Source organism: Falco cherrug, chromosome Z (genome assembly GCF_023634085.1).
Source record: "Falco cherrug isolate bFalChe1 chromosome Z, bFalChe1.pri, whole genome shotgun sequence".
Lineage (NCBI taxonomy): Eukaryota > Metazoa > Chordata > Aves > Falconiformes > Falconidae > Falco > Falco cherrug.
The window spans coordinates 55241962-55267923 of NC_073720.1; the positions used below are offsets into that span (position 1 = coordinate 55241962).

A 25962-nucleotide genomic window follows, 5' to 3' on the forward strand; every position below is an offset into this window, starting at 1 on the left:
CTTGACCTGGTAGTCTAACAGTATAAGGTAATAATCTATAAATGGAGGGGTTTTATTTCCACTGGCTGTTATAAAATAAAAAAGTGATTGAAATAATATTCTGCTGTAGCTTCCATCCTCCTTTTGATCTTAAGATATATGCAACCAGTTAAAAATACTCTTATACAACAACTCTGTGTTACATGTAAGGATACATGCTTTGCATTAGGATGCTAAGTTATTGTGACTGTGTGCTTTAACATTAGCTTTTACCTTTTCCCCCCCTGTCACTGGACATTAATTTCAAAAATGAACATTTTCAAGCAAAAATATTAGCTGTCCTTGAAAAAGTGTTCTGAAGTTCATTCAGCACCCTGCCTCACAAGCTGCAAAAATAATTGGGTATTTAAACTTTTTTTTTATCTATTGGTTGTCCCCATAACTAAAGCCATAAAATACAATGAGCATTTCAGCTGCTGTCCAAGAGCAGGGCCTAGTATCACTAACCCAAACCCCCAGACCAGTTCTGCTGTTCAGTTAGATTTTTCTATTAGACAAAGCCCTCTGGCATTGCATGCTGTACCTCAGCAAGGCAATTTTTTAAAGTAGAAGCAGCAAAATGAGCAGGAGAAAGAAGTAGAGATCATGGGAGTTTTCTCCTGCAGGCACAGCAAAAGCCACTTAGAGCACTAATGCTTCTGCGAAGGAAAACAGTATCTCTCAGAAATATGTACAGAATTTTCAGTAGAGGCTTTTACTATAAACCAGTTACCCTTTTGAGCTGCACCCAGAACTGAAGTAACTGCAAGAAGCACAAAAGCTAAGTGAAATACAAAACAGGCCACTGTAGTCAGGACCTCCAATAGCTTCTAAGTGTTTTGTTGAACATAACTCCAAGCAGTATCATAAATCCATTGGTGTGATGGTCTAACCTTATAGCTACAGAGCTAACGCACATTACAGTGAATGTAATAAAATGCAATAAAATAATCTGTTTAAAGGGAGCCATCACCACCTAATGAAGCACAGTACTGGAAAAGTTCAAGCACCTTATCCTAAAAGAAATTGTTGCATATTCCGTCAGTCTGTAGAACTACCAGTTTCACCATCACCTTTTAGATGGAAACACTTTCCGTCAAGTAATAGTGCTGTGATATGCTTGTTTCTCTCCAACCGTGATGGTGGGAAGGGTCCCATCTCAAAGAAGTGGGAAATGTTGATTTTGGTACACTAACACTGTAAGAATGGGAAGTTGAAAGTCAAGCAGAGAGGGTAATAGGTTGTTGTTCCCTTTCAGTGAACACTTAGAGAAGTGCTGTGTTATCCCAGAGAGGAAAGGTGTCTACATCAGCCCACATCCTTTTGTAGCTCTGCTGTGACCAGTAGGCAAAACAAATCACTCCAACAGAGATGTAATTCCTCCACACAGTAGTGACTGGAACGAATCTGCTATTGAGAATAATGCTTTCTTCCCCCTTATCTTCCAGGGAAGTGGTATAATTGGATTATTTTTCACTAATATATAGATAATATGTTAGAGCATGTATGGACAGCAAATTAATAGTTAACATTGCTACATTGAAATTTAGCAAAATTACATTCGTCTATTACACACTCCTTTTAACAAAGCCACAGTGCCTAAGTTGGAAAGGGGACTGTACTCGCAGGATTTTCAAAAACTACTACTTTGGTGGTGTAGACTACATATGAAATCCGAGCCCAGTGAAATCAGTGCAAATTTCCTACAGATTATGCAGACCCGAAATTGTTTCCCTGATTATACAGAGTAGTACACACAGTATTAAGTTGGCAACCATGTCCCAAGAGATCAGAGATATTTCAAATTAAGTAGAGTTTCAAGGTGACAGCAACAGTTAAGCAGCAGGAGAGCTAAGAAGGCACTGTTAATGATCTATATGACTGTCAGCATGGAGAATGAATTTTTCCCCAACCTCACAACCAACATTTTCTAATTAAAAAAATTAAAAAAGAAGTAATAGTCTGGGGAAAATTCATTCTTTTAATATATTTACTGAGAAAACACTCCAGTCACCATACTAGTAAGAGTTAACATCATGATAGTTTATTTTTGTCAATACAATACACAGAATCATAAGACTATGAATGTCCATCAAATCTGAGAAGTGAATGTCACAGCCACATTAAATAAAAATGAGAAAACAAATATACTGAAAACAGAATTCTGTAAAGCTTATAGTAATCAGTGATCATTTAAATTATTAACAATATCTAAACATTCACAAATTCATAGTAACATTAATACTAGTGTTAACGTAATAAATATATTGTAGATTTGAATTCTTGTCTATCACTTGTCACAGATCATGACATAATTACATGTGGTACTAGTCTATGAAGTAAGTAACAGAGCTCAATATATTTACTATTCAGTAACTACAATCACTAACATCAGGAATAATTACCTCCTGAAATTATTTTCATCCCCTTCTGTGTATGTTAGCACATATAAGTACACTTCTCTATTTGAGTTAAATTATCTAGCAAAATTACTGGCAATACTCACTTTTAAATTATCATGCTCATTTTGAAAACCTTATGCAAAATCCTTTGAAACAGCTTCTATAAAATTTGGAGCAGACATGAGTATTGTAAATGTGCAAATGATGGCAAAAAGGGTAAACGCAACCAGGCATAATCTGTCTATGACAGCAGCTGCAAACTTCCACTCACTGCAGACCTCTTCACCCTCATCTTGTTTCCTGAAGCGCATTGCTATGAACTGAACTTCCTCCAGGATCTTCACAATAACCGGAACGGTATCCATTAAAGCTGTCTTTTGAACAAGCTCAGTATCTTCCGGTAAAGGGCAAGTAATCTTTCCGCTCTTGCTACCCAGATCATTCTTCTGAGGGCAGCATGGATGATCCATCGCATGGTAGCTATAGATCGTGTTGCCGTTGCTGGACTGGTGCCCAGGCAGGACACTCATCTCCATGCTGTTTATGCTCAGGTGGTGCTTGGGATAGCTATATTTGCAGGAAAGGGGCTTTATGTTTTCCCCAGGTTTTTTCATTCGTAAGAACCAAGCACACCAATTCAGCAGGATGACACGAACCTGAAAGAAAGTGATCATGATAGAAAAAAGGGAACTTTTCTGCATTCAAAAAGTTTTTGAAAACTTGTGTGACTATTACAGTTATTCTATAAGGTTCTTTAGAAATACTGACTGCTTTCTGTGTTCACCAGCTATGTCTTTCAATTTTTTCCTTTTTTTTTTTTTTTTTTTCCATCTGGCTTGTTTCCAAGGATGACCTTTTTTTGGATATGTCTTGAACACAGGTGTTCAATGCCCACTTAGCTTAGAAAGCAAAAGCAAAAGCATTGTAAAATCTTTCAAAATTATTCTTGAAGTCATATCTTTAGCAAACAAACCCAGATCTCTGTAATTGAGCAAAGGGCACAAAATTTGCTGCATTGTTTTCAACTATTTCTCAGATAGTATGGAAAGAGATAAACTCAAATATTGGGGGGGGCAATGTTTAGATTCTGATGAAAAAAACCCCTATACAACAAAGAGCTGGTTTTAGCGCATTCCCCATCTGAATTTCTGTTGTTTAAGTCTAATTAAATAGCCTTGGTTGCTGGTTATTTTCTAATTTGAAAGCCATTTTAATACTTTTTGAAGAGTTCAGCCACATAATACAGCAGGCCTTTTTTCAAAAGAAGAATAGTAAATTATTATATAGAATATATTAAATGGAATTATTATGGTGAAAAATTAAATTGGGTAGTTCCAAATCTAAAGGCTACTATGGACTGCTGTCATTTCTCTGTGCTCTGGTGTACAACTGCTCTGGTGCATCATGAAAGTGCTCTAACCTGCACATGGCAGATTGTGCCCCTTATGTTTCTTGTCAAGATCAGCAAATGAGCTAATTCCAGAGACTGCATCCAGCATTTCTTCCCAGTGAATTGATCTTCAGATGTCTTGTCTGAAATCCAAGCCTGCTATGACTCCTATTGCTAACATTGTTTGCTGTGAAAGGCAGTAAAAAGGCTGCAAAATCAGTAACATCTTGTCTAAAGGGCAGCAAACTAACAGTAAAATCTTGTAATTATAAGGTCCTTCAGGTATTATGTATACAAAATGGAAATTTGCAATGTGCTTCTGAGAGTTCCTTCCAGAAGAGAGGTGGGGTCCTTAATGATTTTATCATTCTGCTTGCAAGTCAAATAATCTGATGTCCAGGAGAGAACAGATGTGACCTGTGGTTTCACTTCTGAGCCTTGGCCCAGGACTCCCTATGTGATCCTGCCACAGTCAGGCTTGACTCAGGACCCCACTTTGCCTTGAAAATTGTTTCAGAGGAAGGATGAGTTGTCTCCTGTATTTTTACAGTACAGATGCAGGGATGGGAAAATTACAGCTAGCACTTTGGGTTGCTGCTGTAATGACAAGCATAATTTCAGAAAAGAGAGGCATTAATTACCACAATTGGGAATTATAATAGTAAAAGACAGCAACAATGACCAGCGGAAGATGGTTACACAATTGTTAAATTCTGCAGCATGAATTCTTCTGGGTCACAACCCCATGCCATTTTCTGTGAGTCTTTCTGCTTTTCTCCCACTAATGAATCTTTTATTGTTCATCCTGAAAGACTGTTTTCCTGTGATTCATATTATTCTGCTTCCACTGGGGTCTTTAAATATTTCATTATTTCCTCCATGGTCACCACAGACAAATAGAAAATTATAATGTAGCAGCCTAAATAAAAATCAATCTTGCATTTAATTGAACTTACTTAATTACAATGTTGTCTGACTTCTTATGGACACAAAATGGAACATCATGGAACAAAATAAAGATCTTAATTGCTAGCAATATTTCCACAGTGTCAGTGGCAAAGGAAAGAGATAAATTAATTCTCCAGTACTGTGAAATTCCAAAATACTAAGCCAGACAAACTTTCTTATTAGAAAATGTTAGTATGTCTGCCTTAGCTCCTTAGAAGGAGATATGAGGTGAAAAAGTCCTATTTTATAGCAATGCTACTTCTTCTTACAAGACGAAGTGTTTACTCCTTAGGGGAGTTACATTTATAAATAGAGCCAAACCCATTTCCCATTGAAAAATAAATATGCAGAAGTCAGCAACACAGCTTTTAATTTGCTTGTACTTCCAAATGCCGTATTTCCTTGAAAACACAGACACAGAGGCATCAACCTGCTCTTGTCACACCAATTAATTTAGGAGACAGCTGCTGTATAAGGACTGTGGGATAAGAGCCTGGGCACGATGGCATGAATCTGTGTTCTCACCTCCATTTTCATATACAGTTTTCTATGAAGGAAGGACACAGATACAGCTGTCCTCAGAGGCCAACAACCTAACCTTGCTGTGGCCCTCTCCATGAAGTTCCTCCCCTAACCATAATACAGCTGTATTTCTAGATCCCATCACAGCCACCTGCCTGGCCTAGTCCAGAGGGGAGAGTCTCCCAACTAAAGCTCTCCTGCTGAGGGGCACCAGCACCCAAGCAAATCTGTGCATGCCCAGGTTTAAAGCATATCAAAAGAAAAGCCTGAAACCTAACAAACCTGGTCTAGGAACAGCAAAGAGACAGAGTGCTCTTGCCTTTTCCTGCAAAACCCTTTCTCCTCTCTGTGTTTGGTCTCTCCATGTCTCTCACCTATACAACGGTCTTAGTTGTCAGCAGAGGTACCAGTGATCCTCAGCTGGGTGCCCTGTAGCACTCTTTTCCATGCTAGCTCAGCACACATTATGAAATGTGTCGAGTAACCAGCACTCTCACTTCGCAGCTGAGTAGCCAACAATTGCCCTGACTGAACACCTTGTACTTAGACTCCTCTCTTGGAAAAAGTTGGCTTTAGTAAGTCATCAAAGATTAATAGAAAGGAAGGCACAATTCTGAGCAGTAAAGGGGAGAAGTAAGCACCTACAAAGAGGCTAAATACTAACATACACATCTCCCTTTTCTGGTTCAAAAGCCAAGGACAGATCCCTCGAGAGGCAGGGAGGGAAAAGAAGCTGCTCAACTGTAAATAGCTTAGGAAGCAGGTATTTAGGAAACACGATCAGTCAAATCTTCTAGGTCTGGAGCTGCTCCCCCCCCAAGCCAATACCTTCTCCTACAACAATCTCCTGCAGCTAAATCCATTTAAGCAGGAGGTGAGAACAATCCTCTAATGATATTAATCAGGGTTAGAGCTTTGCAATTAACTGATGTCTGGCTCTGCCAGGATGAGGAGGGTGTGGGGAGTAAGTAGACAGACGTAGGGAGTATCTGCTGGGACTGGAACTGCAGAGAACAAATTCCAGGTAAGCCATGTCTTTATTTCTGCAGATGGCCATCTTAGATTCCTGGGTTTCATTGTGCAAAAAACTTTCAGGTTTTCTCTGTAAAAAATGCCTGTCATAGGTAGACAAGAAAAAGAAATAAAAATGGAGACTTTGCCATGAATCCTAATGACTGAGCCTTGTCCTTGCAGAGAACTAATGCCTGCTTTTGTGGGGTCAGCCTCTTCTCTACATACTTGGCATTCACCCTTTTTCTCTTGACATCTCTCAGCCCTGTCAGTTTGCCTTGTCTACAGCTTTCACAGCCTATCATCTGTGCTTCCACAGTTTTTTGCTTCCTGGTGGAATTTTTTTAATGTATGCCTGTTCAGCTGCCAGGCCATTGAACAAGGTTCCTCAGCAGTGCAATTCATTGCATGCTGTTTTTCCAGCCAAGAGAGTGAGAGACGATCAGAGCAAAAGCTGACTTGCAGGGCCTGTGAGCAGATTTAATGTGAGCCATTGTGTCTAGGCTCCTTGAAAAGCAGAAAAAATGATAAAATTGTCCATGGGGGCTGTTATGCTGCTGCATACCCTGTCCATGTAGACATGCGAAGCATATTTACCCAGATCTGTGGCCTCAGGTCTTGCTTACATGCACATTCATTCAGAACTCATGTGTTCTGTTGGCTTAAAAGTAAGATGATTTTAAATGATACAGAACTTTATAAATAATTGTTAGTATGCTTAATTGCTACTGGATTTTTTTTAATTTGCATTTATGCTGCGGTTTATTTGTAGAGATGTTAAATTAGAAAGCTGCTCTGTCCTCAGGCTGACATTGGTAACCATGTGATATTCAATATCATGTCAGGATAATTGTCTATCATGACAAATGTGGTGAATGAGATACCAGAGGTTGCTGTACAATCAGACTTCTGTGAAACTAGAGTAGGTAGATACAAATAGTTACAGTCAAGTATCTGCTTCTGCTTTCATTCCTTTTCTTTTTGCAAATACAAAACATACCTTGCTTATTCTAAAATCTGATCTTAGGAAAAGGAGAGGAAAAGACAACATTGTTTTCTTTTAGCTTGCAAACATATTTCTCCTGAAAGCCAGCTGGTGTTGGTGCTAGACCTCACTGGGCTAACAGTCTGCTGCTGCGGAGAAAAGAGGGTCCATATGCTAATGCACTGAGAACTGATCAGATGGCAGTAGACATGATTGGTTTTCCTCACAGGCAAGTGGATGTGGCTTCAGCAGAAGGCAGAATTCCAAGCCAGGGAACTCCAGGAGTCTCCTTAGTACAGTCACGCTGAGCCCAATAGCATTGCCTTTCTGTTTCTGCTGGTGGTGCAGTAGCAGTGAGCTCAAAGCTGTGACAAGCATAGCTGGGTTCAGCAGGCAACACCCCTACTACACTAAAGTATTAGGGTTCCTGACGTTCCAGCAACTCAGGGAGCCAGCTCATAGTTGCAAGACAGAAGTAGATTGGGTTCCCTTCCTGTCTTTGTTTTGGGAGATTATAGCTCTGTCACAAACTGCAATGAGAACCTCTGTAAGGGAACAAGGCAGAAAATCTGCCCAGCAGAGACCAGTGTTTGTTTAGGGGTCTGAAATGTCAGATTTTATCAGTACTGGTGTCTGCAGGAAAAGAAATCAAAGGTGATGCCCACAGGAGTAGCACTTGCAAAGGGAGTGCTGGGCAGGATTGCTCTGCCATGACTAAACTACTCCAATAACACCCCAAACCCAAGTAACAGATACGGTTTTTAATGGACAACCAAATGTAGCATGTTTGTTCTTTCCCTCCAATAGCATATGTGAGTATCAAACGTGCTGTGCATAGCTGACTCTTCAGATTAATGGAGAGCAACTTCTGTCCCTCACCTATAAATAGCTTACTACAGCTTTTGGATTATTTTTTTCTTTCAGCAGGCTGTTGAATATTTACCACCAAAGCTGCTTACCCATTTGGGCATCTTTCCAGCTTGCGGGTCATGATGGTGAAACTGCAGAACCAGCACTGTTACCACCACTGACAGACCAACGATGACCATGATGCTAGCGAAATACTGAGCTGCAAGTAAAAGCAGGACTTGGTTAGAAGAAGAAAAAACAAACAGGCAAATAATATTCCTTGGCCTTGCCTTGAGATCTGCATTTGAGAAGGACTACATCACATCCAAACATTCTCTTTTCTGCTCTGGAGCACTTGAGGCCTTTGAGGTTTTCTGTGTATCTGCTCAGCTCCCTCTTCTCCAGTGAGGGAAGGGCTAGAACCAGTGAAAGGCATAACCTGCTTTGCTTTTGTTCCCAGAAAGGAATGTAGGCCCCACTGCGAAGGATCAGCTCCCTGCCCGGTGCCAGGATGGCAAAGACATGAGCTAACCAGACTCACTGAACACTAGCATCCCCAGTCCTGGGCTGCCCTACTGTACCAGCAGATGTGCCGGAGGGAAATGCTGTCTTCATGGTGTCACTGGACCCCCCCTGAAAGTATCACCAGATCCCCTCCCTCGCTTCTCCACTACTCACAAAGGGTTAAGCATGTTTTTCAGCACCCTCCTTGGCCCTCAAGACCACTTCTTTTCACTCCTATGAAAGCACACTACATCCTTGCTGAGTGCTAAATTTAAGCCTGCCATGTAGGAAAGCAATCAAGATCTTCAAAGCCAGAACTGAGACTTGAAATTGTATCTCCTAAGTGGCAGTACAGCCTCCTCATGGCAGGAGTGTAGTTGATGCACTGGAGTGTAAAGCAGAATTATCCACACAGTTGATGACATTTGAAGGCTGCTGTGGCAAAATACCAGGGAGCAGAGCTGTTGGCTGATACAATGGGGTGGTGTGGGGGAGCAGGTGACACTGCCCCAGGCTGCAGCCTCCTCCTATCCCCAGCCTTCCCTCCTGCATTTTGCAGGCTAAGTCAAAAATACAATGCAAGCTCCAAGGCAAGTTTTGTTCCGGCTCCGTTTGTTAATACCAATTCCCACTGCCTCAGCGGCAAAAAGCTTGTTCATAATAATGAGGTTCTCAGGCCTCCCTGAAACCAATGCTGCGATTGCTTCAAGAGGTGGGCATGGCTTTCCGTGGCAAAATGAATTATGCAGCTGGATTAAAAGAAGAGTCCTGAGGGTGAGGTGACTTGAAAGGCCTCTGTTGCACTTACTCATGAGAGAAGAGAGCCAAAAGCCAGGCAGAAGCAGAGCAAACCAGGAAGTCAGGTTTCAGGGAAGCGGGGTGATCTGATTCATGTATGCCCCATGTAACAGAAACACAGCAGTGTTGACATCACTGATTTAATTATTGCCATAAGTAACTAAATAACTTACATAAATTCTATGCATTTTGATGCTACCAGACTTCAAAGGCCTGAAGTGGTCCATTTAAAATGGCTTTAGCTAGGATTTTTTACAGATCCTTGGAATTTTAGTCTCCCAGTTGAACTTGGAAACAACTTGGTATTATCTGGCTCAAGATCCCAGCAAATGATTAGCAGGGGAATTCACACTCCCAGTTTTTTATGCTTTAAACCCAGGAACAGAGGTCAGGAAATGACCGTGGAGACCTGCTAGTAAACAGGGAAAACAGTTCTCTCAGGAACAGATCAGGAACGGTAGTGGACCTGTGGACCCATAAAGAAATGTGGTTCATGTTTTTACTTGGTGACAGGCAAGGAAGATGGCTGGGTGTGCATCACCTGCCTTTAGGGATGAGGGGGTTTCTGTTTAAGATACACTGAAGTTTTCAGTTGGAAAGTAATGATAGAGGAAATAGGGCATGGTATGTTAGCCCTATTGTCAGTGTCAGGCAGTCAAATGTCACAAGATATCTGTGAAATGAGAACTGGCAGGTAGATGTACACAGCCCAGGCAGGTGCAGGTGCTGTATTCATTTCAGGGTAAGAAAGTCTCAAAGCCCTGGTGCAGCCCGGACCTGCTCTAGGGCTGAATTTTGCCAGCCCCAAGGAACCAGGAGTGAAAGGAGAGGAAGGAAGTAGCAACAGCTGGCACATCTGTCACATTAGCCTTCACATATCTGGTTGGAGATTTGATAAAGGCTATCACCTCCTTTCCTGTGGCAAGACAAGGTAGGTATAATAGCCATTGTTCACAAAGGAATTGCTAGATCTTCTGCCCGCAGGTCTCTGATTGGGAACATGACTCTGCCTACAACCCAGACCTTGCACTGGGGCAGAGCCACAATCCAGACACTGCAGTGGGGCTGAGCCACAAGAACTAGCTGGGCTGGGGTTCAGTCACGATTCACTTGTAAGGGAAGAAAAGGCCCCAAAACTGAGTAGGTACGTTCATGAGGCAAAATGGTCCTGGCTCTGAAACAATACCCATACCCACTCAGTATTTTCTGATCTTTCCTTCCAGGATATAATCCTACATCCTGTCTTTCCCAGTAGCAGAAAAACATGGTCCTACTGCAATAGCCAGGAGAACTGGTGGGGAAGACTTCTGTGCTGTCTCCCACGCACCTCCCTAAAAGCATGGCTTAATAGTCCTCCAGTCTGCTGGCTTGCATCTCTGCTCCTGGCAGTCTTCAGACCTCACACCAGCCAGATCAAACCCATCACCTGGTGAAAGCTGCAAAGGATGCTGTCGCTTTTCACCTCTAGCACCTGCTCTGATATGACCATGACTTGACCTTCTTCAAGAACCCTGTGAGAAGAGGAGCCTAGCTGCTGATAGGATCAAGCTTTCCTTGTTATTCTTGAAAGGGTGACACTTGAAGCCATGGGACTGCAGTCTTTACTCACCCTACCCAAGGTCCACACAGCCTTAAATCAGAGAGCTCTGTTCCTGGGCCTCCACTGATCAAGAATCAATTAGGTTGGAAAAGACCTTTAAGATCATCAAGTCTAACTGTCAACCTAGGATTGCCAAGTTCATCACTAAACCATACCTCTAACATATCTACACATTTTTTGAACAGGGATGTAGGGATGGCAATTCCACCACATCCCTGGGCAGCCCATTCCAATGTTTGACCACCTTTTCAGTGAAGAAGTTTTTCCTAATATCCAATCTAAACCTGATGCTGCTGAGCACAGAAATAGCAAGCTCTCCTGCGGGATGTGGCATGGGAGACAAGCAGTGGAGTAAGAACAGAGTTTTGGTCTCCCAGGTGGCAGTCACAGCCCAGCCACCAGACTGGTTTTGCCAGTATTTTAGGGTCTATCCTAAAGCCTACAGCACTTATGCAAACTGGACTCCCACAGAGTCCTACCCCTACTTGTGTCCGTTGCCAGGAGTAAATGCAAATCTGATTTTACAAAGAAGCTCAGCCCCTTTCACTTACATTGCAGAAGGAAAATGCTCAGCAACTCTCATTAAGCATCTCTCTGTATCTTGCTCAAGAACTCCTGGTTACTACGTGGTCCCTGGTATGGATGGGTCAGCTTGGAGGCTTTAACAAATTACTTCACCACAGGCAGTGTCAGGAAGAGCAATCCCAAAACGGAGTGCAATTGGAAGAGCAGGGGCCTGGCTGCTGTATGTCAGCAGCTCTGGGGCACAGCTTGGAAGCAACATGACCCCTTCCAGAGGGGAACTGGCTTATTTGCACTCTGCCCTGGACAGCTGCCACAGGCCAGGAAATGGGAGCAGAAGATATGTGTTTGGATTGGAAGCCCTCAGTATCCCTGACTGACGCAGTGACATTCCCCAGGGATACTGAGGTCTGCACAGTTCACCGCTACGTGCTCTCGTATGTTTTTCAGACCTGTTTTCTGCTTTCTTCAGCAATTGTGTGTGAATGCAAAATCTGTTTCGGATGCTTGGTTGATCTCTTTCATGTAGTATGAAGTATTTGTGCTTCTACAATAGATTTTCTTCCTTTTCTTTGCCAAAGGAGGTATTATGTAACACAGTACCTGGCAGCTGTTTTAACATCTGGGAGTTGTCAGCTTCTGTCTCAGCACTGTCAGAAGATGACCAGGTGCTGTTGTCATAGCAAGTATAGATTTAATACAACCTCAGAAAGCTAGAAAGTATTTTTTTAAACATCAGTGACAATAGCTATTTTTTTCTTGTAAGCATCCTTTAATGTCACCTATATCAAAAGGATGGCAATGACTTGCAATTCATAACTTGAGACACATCCGGTACCATTTTTGGACCTTCTGTACTGTTATCTGATGTTAGAGGAGCACCTTTGGATTATTCTAGAGATGTTTTGGAAGATTTGATGTTTCTGTGGAACTGGATTAACTTTATGGACTGATTAGGAGCAGGGTAAATGAAACAGAAACTCTGAGAGGAGCAAGATGATTCCAGGTGGATGTTTTGCCTTGTTGATTTTATCACTGAACACTGACTGAGAAAGCAGTATATTATCCAGATTTGTCAACAGAGTTAATCATAGAAAAGGCAGAGTTTCTCCATTGTGACCAGTTACGGTCTTGTTGTTCCTATGAAATACTGGGGGAAGGAGGACAGTGTCATGCTGACATATAGTGATCAAGTTGGGTAACTCCAATTGGTGTTCCTGTTTGTATTCCCTCTTTGTAAGAAATGTCAGGTTCCGCATGTGAAATGATGACTTAGTTTAGAACTGTTCTAAGTCAGGTCATTTCAGTCATTCTGAGTGCTACGTTTCTGGTGAGCTCTTAGAAAATGGGAGAAATGTCTCAGAGCACGCACAGAATGAGATACTCACTGCTCCTCCTTGTGGAAATGGGCCAGGGCAATGAACTGAAGCCTGTGGAGGATGTAGAAAACCTCAGACACGACTGGAGGGGCTTTCAACCACCCTCTTCTGCTGTGGCAGGGACCAGGGCTGGTGCTGGAGAGACACTATTGCAGTCTACACAGGTGGTGGCAGAGTTTCTCAGAGACCAGGGAAACCAAAAGGTGGAGGAAAGATTTCCTTGCTGATTGATTTAGTGTTGTACACAGACAGCAAACAAAGACCCAAGAGGACACAGAATGGTAAAAAATTTCCACCATTGCCAAGATTTGATGTAGCTAGGACACCTCGTGCCATCCATTAGCTTTTACTGACGGTACAAAGCAAAGACCATCTCAGTCCAGTTGGTCCCTCATAAACACAAAATGTCTTTAAAAAGTGAGAGACTTTAGGGTTAATCGCTGTGTCTACCTTTTGGTTATGGTACTTGTAAAGGACACAGGAGCAGTGTTTTTGCAGCATTTTCAAAGTCTTCTCCCATATGCTTTTGAAGAATAGAACTGGGTGTTTGAAAAGTAAAACTGTTCTTTTTCTTTTCTTTTTTTTTTTTTTTTTAAGTAAAGAAAAACATTCAAGACTCGTGGCTTTGGTAAAAGCATCATTGATCACAAGGCATGAAACTGTAAGAGCTGCTGTGAATGAGAATTTCTGTTTCATAGAAGAGGCTGAGCAGGGTTCTGGCACCAACAAGGTACTAGGCAGGACCATGAAAGGGAGGTGGGAAAAGCACTCCACAAAATCAAAAGAAAGATAAAGTGAAGTGGCAGCAGCTGAGAACACACTGGCAGATGATAGAAAATGTAACAGGAGATTAATCTCATTTTCTCTCTCTAGTCAGAACCACAATGCCTAATGCTCATCACTTAAAACAATCTGTAACTCCTGGAGGTGGCAAAGCACCACATTGCTTCCTTGTCTTAGTAGTCTGCAGCTTTGTTTGCTGTACAACTAACTGCAAGAAATCACCTGAAGCATCTGCTGCAAACATACTTACTCACGGCGTCAAACCATTTGTACTGAAATAATGCGGGCATGATAAAGACTGGCAAGGAGGGGCACAGCTGAAAATAAGTCATGATAGTAGACCCCTAAGCAGTGTTTTCTAAAGAAGTAAGCAGAGGAGCTCAGCAAAAGAAGAAAAGGAGAAATGCAATATTGTTTTCTGGAGGTGAAGATAACTTCATTTTTATTGTGCAGATTTGATAGATCCAGCCAAGGTGTCAAACACCATGTAGATGTTAATCATAGGAAGTGACAGCTCCTCATATTCATGAGCCCCTTGTTCCCCTTTCAAACACACTCTGCACATGCCAGCTTCCAGGTGTTCCAGACTTTCTACTATAAAACTCCTTCTAGAGCAAAATACAGATTCTTGATCCAAAACCAATAGTGTTATTTTGGTCAGAGCTGGAACGAAATAATGATTTGCAGCACTTTGCAGTTATTTGGGCATGGGAAAAAGTAAGAAATGATTAAAGGGACGCCTTGAATTTCCAGCTGTAAAAGGTGTTTATGGAAGAAACAAACCATTTGACTGTCTGGAAAGGTCTGAACATTCCGTTTCAAGATTTGGATTTTGGGCAGAAGCGTGCCTTCTCTGCTTTGACAAAGTACCTTGAAAGTGATACTTCCTCGGAGCGCTGGCTGGGGTGGAGCAACAGCAGCCAACTCAGAGCTTACTGCAGCTTTGATCTCAAGCTGAAAGCGTTCTGCTGCAGGTGCTCCTAGCAGTTTCTCTGTGTGACTATTTTTTATGCTACCTGGGGGTGAACTTAAAGACTGCAGTAGGTTTGGACCAATATGAGAGTAAAGAGCTGGGTGGGGTTTCCAAAGTAAGCCTTTTAGGGTCTGTCTCTGCATGGTATCACCCTGTTCTTACAGCGGTGGGACTGCAGCACAGTAAACCTGAGGTAAGTATAAGGTGGGTGAAGTTGGGGGAAGGAATGACACCACAGCCTGTGTATCACTGCAGAGTGGAACGAGAAGTGAACCTGCTGGTTACTGGAGCTGGGGCCTTAATGATGTTTTCTATCTGGTGCTGGAAGCAGCAGGGATCACAGAAGGAGAGGGAAAAGTGGGGACAGCTCTAAACTTTTCAGTGCCATGTGGCCCCTAATGATTTCCCCCTCTGGAGATGATATTGCAGGCAGGGAGAAAGACAATTCAGGAAGCTATGCTGGTTATGCTCACAACTGTGTTGCTCTCAGTTTCCCAGAGCAATGGCTTTTGACCATGTCTGACTTTAACATGGGCTGTGGATTGCTCTGTATTTCTGAAAAACTAGCTGGTTTCGGTAGTAACCAAACTTTGCATTAGGAACTGAAATTTTTTTAAGTCTCTGAGTCCAAACTAGCAGCTTATACTGAGACATTGATTTTTGCAGACGTTCCTACAGTAGTGCAAGATGAATGAGATTCTGGTCACTGCTTTATCAGGTACCACTGGATATGGGTAAGCACAACCACCCTAAGGAGTCTCTAGTCAAATGTTAGTCATGAAGAGTTACAGTTCAGAATTTGTTTTGTCTTAGGGGAACTTGTTCCTTAGTGACTTCTTAATGCATGATTTCCTAGCCTTAATTACAAGGTTGCTTTCAAATGGAAAATACAGTTTAATGAAACAGGTCAGAGATACAGAGACTGTAAACAGGGAGGCACAGTGCTCTTTAAAAAAAGGAATTCAGGCTTATGTCTGTTGCCTAAGGAAGGAACTCATCCTTTCTTCAGAAATGGTCATAAAATCTTCACCAAAACCAGATCTTATTATCCAATGCCATTTACTTGGATCACATTGTCTTTACAGAAATAAAATAAAATGCTTCCAGTTGACATCTACAATCCTCAAATGCAGTTCTCAGATAAATTATGTAAGCCTTTAGTTTCAAGAGGCAGGACCTGAGCTTGTGGAAAAGCTGTAACTGAAATAACAGTGTTTGTTTAATTTGAGTTTGGTCATTGAACCAGGAAATCACGGACATGGGCACCCCTTCTCACATAATGCACTAGACAGGGAGCAATGGTGATATGTGGTAGGGACAGGAAGGTGCATGGAATTCCAATGAAATTACTGGCGTTTATAGTGCAAGACAAATCTGTGCAAAATTGCATAGGATTTTAGAAGCAGAAAGAATAATTTTTGTCATATACCTGAGCTGTATCATACAGACTTTATGATTTTAGCCAGTGATTAGTGCACTTAGACCAGTAATTTCAGGTGTGCAACACATCTGGAGTTCTCTGCACTTCTGTATATCCTTTCCTCAAGTAATAAACTCCAGCCGTCTACTTACATAGACTCTTGATAAAAGTATTTTTAAGGACAGAAATTAAAAGTAAGTCAGATCACAAGTGCAGCCAGACACGTTTCCTGTGAGGCATGATTAAGCTATACTAGGAAGGGTAAGTTTAGGACACGGCTGTATAGTCATGATCTGAAAGTCTTTTAGGAGCTATACCCAAGAGATTTTAAGTGCCAGGAGGGACCTCCAGGACCCTGTAGTGAAAAAAGCCTTGTTCATACAGTCAAATTGTGTTGGATTCTGGCCAAACTGTTGTGTTTGTAGATGTCATGGGATGTTAATGCTTTTGATCTAAATGGTTGAGCTGGTTTCTGTTGCTATGGATGGTTAATGTTTTAAACAGAAACACAAACATCTTTGCTCTGGTTCCCAGACTTCTCCTTTCTTTGGCATTGCAGATGAGTTTGCAGAAGGGCAGGATTCAGCTTCTGAAAGACTGTGGTGCCTTGCTTTGTACATATGCATGCTGCTGAAAACTGGGCTTTGAAAATACCTTGTTCCCCCTGGAGGACAGGACGAGACACGCTGCTGGCCAAGGAGTGGCTAGTTACTGGTGTGAATGCAAGCCCCAGAAATCTGAGTAATGGTAGAGGGCAAATGTAGTAACCCAGCCTGTCCAACTGGCACAATTCTTGATGCAGAAAGGAGCTGGCTCACTGTGGAAAGGAAAGCTCTACCCACCATCCCACAATATAAAGCAGCAGATGGGTCCTTATGTTCAAAGGTGCTGCGCAGCCTACTGCTAATTTCTAGGCCAAGCTTTGACACTTGCTCTGACATAAAAGAAGTCGGCTTCTTGTTTTTAATGTGTATTAACACAGCAATGGGTAGGCAGGCTACATAGAAATGGAAGTCCATTGTGTGAGGAAGCTGGATGTGTGGAGTTAGAGAGCTCTGCTCTGAGCAGCTTTACAGACAGACAGAGAATGCAGAGAACATACCAAGAAAGTGGGGAGTCATTTTGCAGAGAGGTAGAAAAAGGTAAGTGTCTTGCTCCACTTGCCTCCTTGTGATTATTTAGGCTGAGTGGTGCTTCATTTATTGCAAACGTAAGTTGAGGTCAAAGGAGAGTCACATCAACTAACAAGAATTGGGATATGAATTCCACATTTCTTCATAGAATCATGTACTTCTTTGCAAGTATACAAGACCTCAGAAAATAGTTCTTTTCTTGGTGTCATATTAGACCAGCTTTCCTTTGATCCCTCAACAAAGACACTTCAAACAGCAGCTGTGAGAATTTCCTATGTTATTACAGTTCAGTAGTTAAAGCTGTGGTCAGAAGGCAGAGAAATGTAGGGGGTACAGCATGTTAAGTGCTAGTAGTTTCATCCTAGCAAAGGCTGGGAGTGTTCATCTTGGTCCAGGCAGGTGTGGATGCATGTTTGTTTTTAAAAATGAAGACACTAACAATATAATGTAGATTTTTAAAGTGTGTGTCATTTTCTCAGAGCATCTTTGCTCCCACATTCACGAAGACCAGTGACAGTGGCTTTTCTGCAGACCAGCAATGGATCTTTCTTCTTCAAGATCAAATTACTTCTGTCCTTCTCAAACTACATGCTTTAGAAGGTTTGTTTGTTCATGTAACCTGGCACTGACCATGCTGCTTCTTCAAATGTTGAACAAGATGTCTAAGCATCCTCCTTTTTCTCATACTTATTTCTGAGGATTTTCAACTGGATCAGAGATCACACTGAACTGTGATCATGACGTGGTATATCCAGTTCAGCAGCTAAAATATCCCATTTGGGATCACCTATAAGATCACTGTGGAGAGATTATGCTGTGCTACCCTGTTAGAGCAAGGGTAAGGTTTTCAGACCTCAAGATCATGTAAAACCACAACCCTAGTTTGAGCACTTATTGAACAAGGGCTGTTTGGGTGCAGAAGCCAGATGGGTGAGCAGTCTTTCCCTGCCTATTCAGAGCAGAGCAAGGAGTTAGGAGCAAGGCTTTAAACTAGGAATACTGTGTAACGGAGATTATGACCCAAATTTAAACAGAGAAATGGTGGACAAGAGTGGAAAGGAAGTGATGTTGTGTGGCCAGACCTCAGGAACAGTGAAACAAGGTGGAGGGACTCACCTCCAGAGTCAGCAAATGCATGAAGTCTGGAAAATATGCAGGAGCAACTGGAGCTCTACAAGTTGTCATGAAACAATAATGTTGCTGGGACAACTGAGATGTGAAGGGACATCTCTCACTACTGAAAGACTCTGATGTATAGGTACAAGTTCTCCAGGGGGAACAGACAGCAAAGACAACATTGCTCTCTATGTGAAGGAGACACTTGGATGTGAGGGACTTCTCTGTGGGATGGATGAGAGCTCCTGGAGAGCTTGTGGGACAGGCTGAGTGAAGAGGCCAATGAAAGTGATGCTGTGGTGGGGGTGCCTTAGAGACCACCTGCAGGAGCGGTCTGCAAACTAGGACCATGCGTGGCAATCAGTTAGCTGAGGGGAATGTGCTCGAGCTTGTCTAGACAACAATTAACATGATGAGGCATGTTTGCAGAGCACAGGGGAGTGGGAGACAGATGGCACCAAGGATGGCGCCAAGGAAAGGTAACACCTTGCTGTTAATTGATGGTAGTTAACCACCAATCGGGGATTGCCTAGTATGCAATGCTTAGCTTCAAGAACCAATCTGTTTAAAACACGCAGCTTTTGAAAGTGTATATAAACTCGTGCTTCTGTACAATAACTTGACATTTGCTTGCATCAAGCTGCGTCCCGTCTCTTCATTCGCCGCAAACTGGTGACCCCGACGTGATGCGTTTAAGGATCTAACGTGAAGGGCTCTCGAATCGCCTATCTGAGCGACATGCAGCGAGTCCCACAGAACTTTGAATGATCTGCTGAAAGGAAGCAGGAGCCGGCCTGAAATCCCTCCGGAGTTGAGAGGTGAGCTGTGGGAAATCCGTAACGGGGAATCAGGCTTCGTCCCCAGAAAGAGACGTATATGGACTCATGAAGGGTCTTCTAGTCAGATCAGGGAGTCCGTGCCTCAGTCTCCTCAAATGGTGACCCCTATGGTGGTGTTCCGAAGCCTTGGAAGAATAAGGACGGAACTGGTCGATAAAAAAGACAGCTCGTGGAAGAGGGCTGCGTTCCAGAGGAGACGGTTTGGCTGAATGATCGTCTTGCTGTCTGGACCAGGCGGACAACCTAAACCCCGAGGATAACACCTGTATGCATCGAGACAGGTGAGCAGCCAAGAAACTTTAGAGACTTTGAAAGAATGCAAGTGTGTACATACAGCAGCCAATTGTATGATGCTGCCGCGGAGGGGAGCTCCGTGTCAGGAATGCATTTAGCATCTTGGTGGCAAATTCTGACTACTCTTTGCCAAGTGTGGACTAATTCTACTAACGGTGCTAAACCAGAGGAAGCTGTAAATTCCACCGACAGCGCGACTCTTCTCAAGACACCATCAGTGATGGCGATTCTGTCCACACCTCCTCTGCCCCCAAAGCTTCTGTCACTGATTGCAGCGACCCTCACAACACAGGACCAAGCACGGGAACAGGACAACTCGGACAATGATTTCATTGACTCTGATAAACCTTTTGATCCAGGTCCTATAGATCTGGAAAAGGAGCTAGACCTTTTCCCCACCCCCTCGTCTCTCCTGATGCATTGATTGTATTTTTGGGGAGGGTGAAAGGGAGTCTGAGGGATTGGTGACAGGAATGCAAGTGGGAAACACTTAAGTGATGGGTTTTGGGAGTCGTTATGGCATGTTCAGTATTTTGTCAGACAAATCAACCTGCAGAGTGGCAGCCTGTGCAATACGAGGCTGTTAAAGAGTTAAGCAAAGCAGTGCGGGAAGGGAGGATTCATAACACATTTGCTGTGTCCGTTCTTGAAGTGATGGCAGAGCCTTATACACTCACACTGCATGATTGGAAGTTATTGCTTTGTATGGTACTAACTGATACAGTATATGATGTGGTTATTTGATTTTTGTGAGCTATGTGTAGTGGCCTTGACTGAAAACCTTAATCGGGGAATTGCTGTTAACTATGAGCAGTTGGCTGGAGAAAATTAACTGTGCCGATTCTGTGACTCAGGCAAGGTATCCCAGGGACAACTATTTGCAAATGAAGGAGATTGCTATTAAAGCAGTCCGGATGCGGGAGTCTTGCCACAGTCTTGCAGGGTCCTAGAGAGTCACTAACTTTAATACTAACTTTATTGATTGGCTTCAGAATATTTTGCAACAAGTCGAACTTCAGGAAGCTCAAGGGTTGCTTTTAAAACAACTAGCTATGATAATGCCAATGAAAATTGTAAACGGGCAACTTTCACAATCGCAACCCCAACATGTGTCAAATGATTGTAACGCAGAACTCACAGGAGACTGTAATTCTCAGGCTGAGTTCTGGAATGCAGCATAACACATTTTTGCTTCTCTAATCTCTTCTGTAAGAATAGTACACGCTTTTAACTTGCTTAGTAAATTAGGCTGCTAGCTTGCTAAACAAAGTAATACTACAAATACTATTTTTTTTCTGGCTTATTAACAGATGTTGATTCTGTCCATCATATGTTGCTACAGAACCGAGTTGCTATTGATTTTTATTATTAGCACAGGGACACAAGTGTGAAGACTTTGATAGGATGTGTTATGTGAATCTGAGTGACCACTGTGAATTAATTTACAAAAGTATACAAAACTTAAAATCCTTAAAACAAAGATCTGCAACAGAGCCAGGGGCGGGATGCCTTTGGTCTCGTCTCACGGCTGGGAAACTTTGGGCCATGACTCAAAAGTATTACAGGATTTATTATAATAATCTTTAACCACCTTATTGATGTTTGCCTTATGTCTCCCATACCTTTTTTTCCTGTATTCAGTGTTTAGTTGATTGTAACATAAATCAGGTCATGGCCACCCAGCTACACACAACCATTGCCTTGTCGCAATTAACAAGCAAAAAAGAGGAGGATAGAGAATGTCTGAAGAGAGATATAGGAGAGGAAGCTGGAGAATATTTGACCTAACAAGAGATGAGAGAACAGCTGGGTATTGTGAAGGAGACTAGGAAAGATAAACATGGTTATCTAGTGTTTAATAGGTGTCTGCATGCTTGTAGAGATATATAGCTATGTAACTACATGAATGATTTCTGCCCTGAGCCTGGTGGTGCATACAGCTGCGGTTTGTGTCCGGGCTCAGAGATGTAAATAGGGGCTTCTCTGTTATGGTAAAGTGTTTCTCTTTGCATAAAAAAAGAGGGAACGAAGGGAATGACCCCAGAGGTATGTTCAGAGAAGGCATGCGATGTTTCGATGTTTCGAACTTTTTGACTGAACCAGTTCTTGTTTGGTGTGCCCTTCCACCTATGTATAATGTTAATCCAAAAGAAGATTATATTGTTTACACTTTGAATGTCGATAATTGTCTTTCTGTAGATGCTAATGTAGTAGGAGGCTATGATGGGAACGTGTCGCAGCGGTTCTTCTCTTATCCAGAGTAACAGCAGGGAAAGCATTAAAGAGTTAAATCACCTCGTTTGGTAGGCAGTTAAGAATGTGAGTCAAAATTGCCACTGCTTTTGTTGTTGGTTCAAGGACATGGCTGTGAGGATTTGGATGGTATGTGCTGAATGGATTTTAGGCACCCCATTGCAGCAACATGTTATCAAAATCTGAGAAAATTTCAGCCTTTTTGGCATCCATTCACTCAATTGGCAGTATTGTTTGTTTGCTATTACCTTGGTTGCTGTCATGTTTGCAAGGGCCCTGCAGAACATGGCAAACCTGGTACTAGCTGTTCAAAAACAAAAAGGGGAAATTGTAAAATTGTATGGAACAAAGACAGTGGGTTATTTTGACATTGATAATATGTCTTAGTTGGGTTTTTATTTGTTCTATTACTTGTGCCTTGTTTTTGCTCGGTTTCAGGGGTTCTTTTGTGCAACAGGAAGGGGGAGATGCAGGAGCGGTCTGCAGACTAGGACCATGCGTGGCAATCAGTTAGCTGAGGGGAATGTGCTCGAGCTTGTCTAGACAACAATTAACATGATGAGACGTGTTTGCAGAGCACAGGGGAGTGGGAGACGGATGGTGCCAAGGAAAGGTAACACCTTGCTGTTAATTGATGGTAGTTAACCACCAATCAGGGATTGCCTAGTATGCAAGGCTTAGCTTCAAGAACCAATCTGTTTAAAACGCGCAGCTTCTGAAAGTGTATATAAACTCGTGCTTCTGTACAATAACTTGACATTTGCTTGCATCAAGCTGCGTCCCGTCTCTTCATTCGCTGCAACCACCCAAACAGAGTGGATAAGGGTTGCCTTAAAGCAACTCAGGGAAGCCTCTGTATCACAGATCCTGGTTGTCACAGGGGACTTGGAGCTCCTAATGTCTGCTGAAAAGGCAACACAGAGTAATGCAAGCAGTCAAGGGGATTTCTGAAGGATGTCAGTGATAACTTGATACAAGTACAGTACAGGCCAACCAGGGGTGGTGCACAGCTTGCTCTGCTCTTCACTATCAAGGAAGAACTGGTTGGGAACATGATAATCAGTGGCAGCCTAGGCTATAGTTATTATGGTGTTCAAGACCATGAAGAGAGTGAGGAAAGAGAACAGCAGAGTATAGACCTTGGACTGCAGGGGAAAAGACTTCTCATATTTGAGGGAAGTAGTAGCTGGGATCTGACTGGAGAAAGCTCCAAAAGATAAAGCAGCACAAGAAAACTGCAAGAGCTTAAAGTCAGCAGCCTCCAAGTGCAATAGAAGTCCCTCCTATTACTCAGAGAAATAAGCGAATACATGAGATAAGCACATCTAAGCCAGGATCTCCAATGCAAAAGATGGGGAGATGTGGGAAGCAGGGTCAGGCCACAAAAGGAAAATTCAGAAGCATTGCCTGGGCATTAGGGTTGGTGTTGGGAATGTTGAAGCTCTTGAGACTGCCAAAGGAGACAAGGGCAACTGGAAGAGTTTTTACTACTTACATGAACAGTAAAAAGCTGAAAAAGGAAAAGATGGTTTTGCTGCTGAGTGGGGAGGATGAACTAGTGACAGTGGACAGAGATAAGGCCAAGACAGTGTGTTCTTTGCCTCAGTTTTTGCCATCATATGTGTCTGTGCTTACATGATTCAAGGAGGAGGAAAACAATGAGCAGTGGAAGAGGGTGGAGTCAGGGACTGACTGTGAGATCTGAACCTGACCAAGTCCTTGGGACAGCCAGGTGACCCCAAGAGCTCTAAGGAAATCATGCAAGGCCGTGGGGATGGGGTAAAAACCCGTACAACTGGAGAAAGACAGTTATTGTGCCCATCTTCAAGAAAGTCCAAAAGGACAGTTCGAAGAACTACAGCCCTGTCATTCTGACTTTGGTCCCTGCGTAAATCAGGGAGTAAGTCTTTGGGGAACATTTCTGAACACATGAGGGAGAAGGTGGGCACTGGGAACAGCCAGCCCATATTTATCAGGGATAAATCACGTCTGACCAACATGACTGCCTTCTATAATGAAACAGTACTATTTGCAGACAGAGGGAGAGCAGCAGATGTCATTTATGCCAACTTTGGCAAGGCTTTTGATGCAGTTTTCCTGAGGTGTTTTCCAACCTGGACTGTCTTGTGATCCTGTGAAAAAAGAGATTCCATTGCATGGGGATGGTTGAGTTTCAGAGCATGCAGCCTGAGTGCACCCCAGTTTGTCACGGTTCAGTTTGGTTTTGGGCTGTAACAGGGAAGTGTCAGATGACAGTAGCCACAGGACTGTTTTAGACATCCCTCATCTGGATACCTGAAGCCAGTCTCTAGGGTGTTACAAAGCATCCATGTGCAAGGATTATTCTTTTACAGTTTCACAATATAAAATTTGTCTAATGAACAGATGAAAGAAACAGACTGTGTTTGACCTACATGACAACTTTGGGAGGTGCATTTCTAATACATTTGGTACGCTCTAATTATTTGGGCATTAGGAAAAAACTTGCAACAATACATGCTGTCAATGAGGCATACTTGTGAGAAAAGACTCCTTTATCACCTCCATGAGTCTGTGGTCCAAAAAGAGTGAAAAGATCTGTGAGGTCCTAATAGTTGAGCCAATATTCAACTGGAGAAGAAGGATCTGATGCAACAGGGTTCCCCAACACCACTGCCCCTCACCTTCTGATATGTGATGTTCACTATGCTATGCTATAGTAAGTAGAAATTAATGTTATCACAGCATCAAAATCTGTACTAATACATAACTATTCATAGCTTTTCTTGGTACAAAGCTTACCTTCTATCACAGAGGACTGTATCAATCAAAACTGGTCTGTTTAAAGCCAGTAGAATAGGCATAGGCCAGGGCATTCCTTTACTTATTCCAAATGGCTTTTGTTACGTATTACACAAAGCAAAATTATGTGAAGACTGGTCCAAGGTGCCTTGTGTCTCTTCCCTACACACAAAGTTTCCCTTAAAATTGTATCTGTCTCTGTGGAGTCTGGGCATTTGTTCAGAGAGAGATTTTGTTAGTTTTTTGGAAGCTCCTGTATGACTTAGAGGCAAGAGTCCTGTTGACTTTCAAGATGTCCAAGTTATTTGGAGGTTTTCAGAAACTCTTGCCTATGGGTGTTGTTGCCCTTACTGCTGCATAGTCACCCCAGAGTTAGGTCTGAGGTTTTAATCCTTGAAGTGAGATAATGAGGTTGTCTGAGTAAATGCTCTTTTTTCCTATTCATGATACAACTTGTTCAAGGTTCTAATTATATACATAATGGTGAGGTACACCTTCCATCAGCACCTAGATATATTGTTGAAAATTTTGTTTGTTTCTACTGTCTGGTATGAGTACTTCAGTCATGATTTGTATTCAAAGATAGACCTTAGCTCAGGAGTTTATAATTAAACAGGTTCTGAGGTTTCTTGTGGTGTTCATAGCTCTTTATTTTGTAAACCAGAACAGGTTTGTTTTCTCTAGCCTGCTGTGAGGTCAGGGAATAAAGATTTCTCTAGTCTACAGCTGAGAAACTGAGGCCTCATATGATCAAAGTACATGGATGGTCCTATGAAAACAGAGGATGTAACAATGCTTGTCTGGCCCACGTTCCCAAGATGATAATCTGTCTCATAGCACATGTTAAAATGCTCTAGTGATATGTTTGAATTATGGCTGTAGTATCCTGAGTTGCTGTTCAGGTAGAGAGAAGAGGAGGAAAAGGGGGCAAGTGGGGAAGAGATGCATAACAGCAGGGAGGGTGAGTGGTGCAGAAGAAGATGAATTTTCTCCAGACAGCAGCACTGAGATCTTCAAAAGCTCTCTGTGTGCAGTTTCACCCAAAGTGCTGTTGAAGGGGCTTTATGGACAGACTCAATGAATACAGAGCCAGCGCTGAGTACTATTCCAGTATGCCTCTCATGCCTGTGCACTGATGGTGTTGGCTTTGTGCTTTGCCTACTCAAACCTCCATGTTGTGTTTGTTCCATGTCCCCTCAATCATGGCAGTTACCAGCTTATCCAGTTTCCAGCCCTCATGTATGCTCTTTTCATACATGCAAACAGTAAACTCCAGACAGAGGTTTACTGCTGCCATCACTGAAACGCAAAACTACAGTAACAAAGAGAGTTAGTCCTTAAATAAGCTTTGAACAATTCTTGAGAAGCCTCATACATTGTGCATAGAGAAGAGAAAATCAACCAGCTGTCTTTATCAACACCACAACAGTAACTCTCATTTA

At 42.5% G+C, this 25962-nt stretch overlaps 1 protein-coding gene across 3 annotated transcripts in view; it reads right to left on the reverse strand.

Moving 5' to 3' along the window:
• Positions 1 to 2028: 2028 nt before the first annotated feature.
• The window catches only part of LOC102054706 (neuronal acetylcholine receptor subunit alpha-7-like), a 72034-nt gene continuing 48100 nt past the window's right edge, over positions 2029 to 25962 (reverse strand). For 2 of the 3 annotated variants that reach the window (XM_055699717.1, XM_055699718.1), the window contains 2 exons: positions 8236 to 8345; positions 2029 to 3076 (listed from right to left, as the gene is read on the reverse strand). In XM_055699717.1, the coding sequence (XP_055555692.1) occupies positions 2555 to 3076; positions 8236 to 8345 (632 nt within the window). In that variant the 3' untranslated portion in view covers positions 2029 to 2554. The remainder of the gene's footprint in view (positions 3077 to 8235; positions 8346 to 25962) is intronic. The other variant, XM_055699716.1, reaches the window with a different exon arrangement.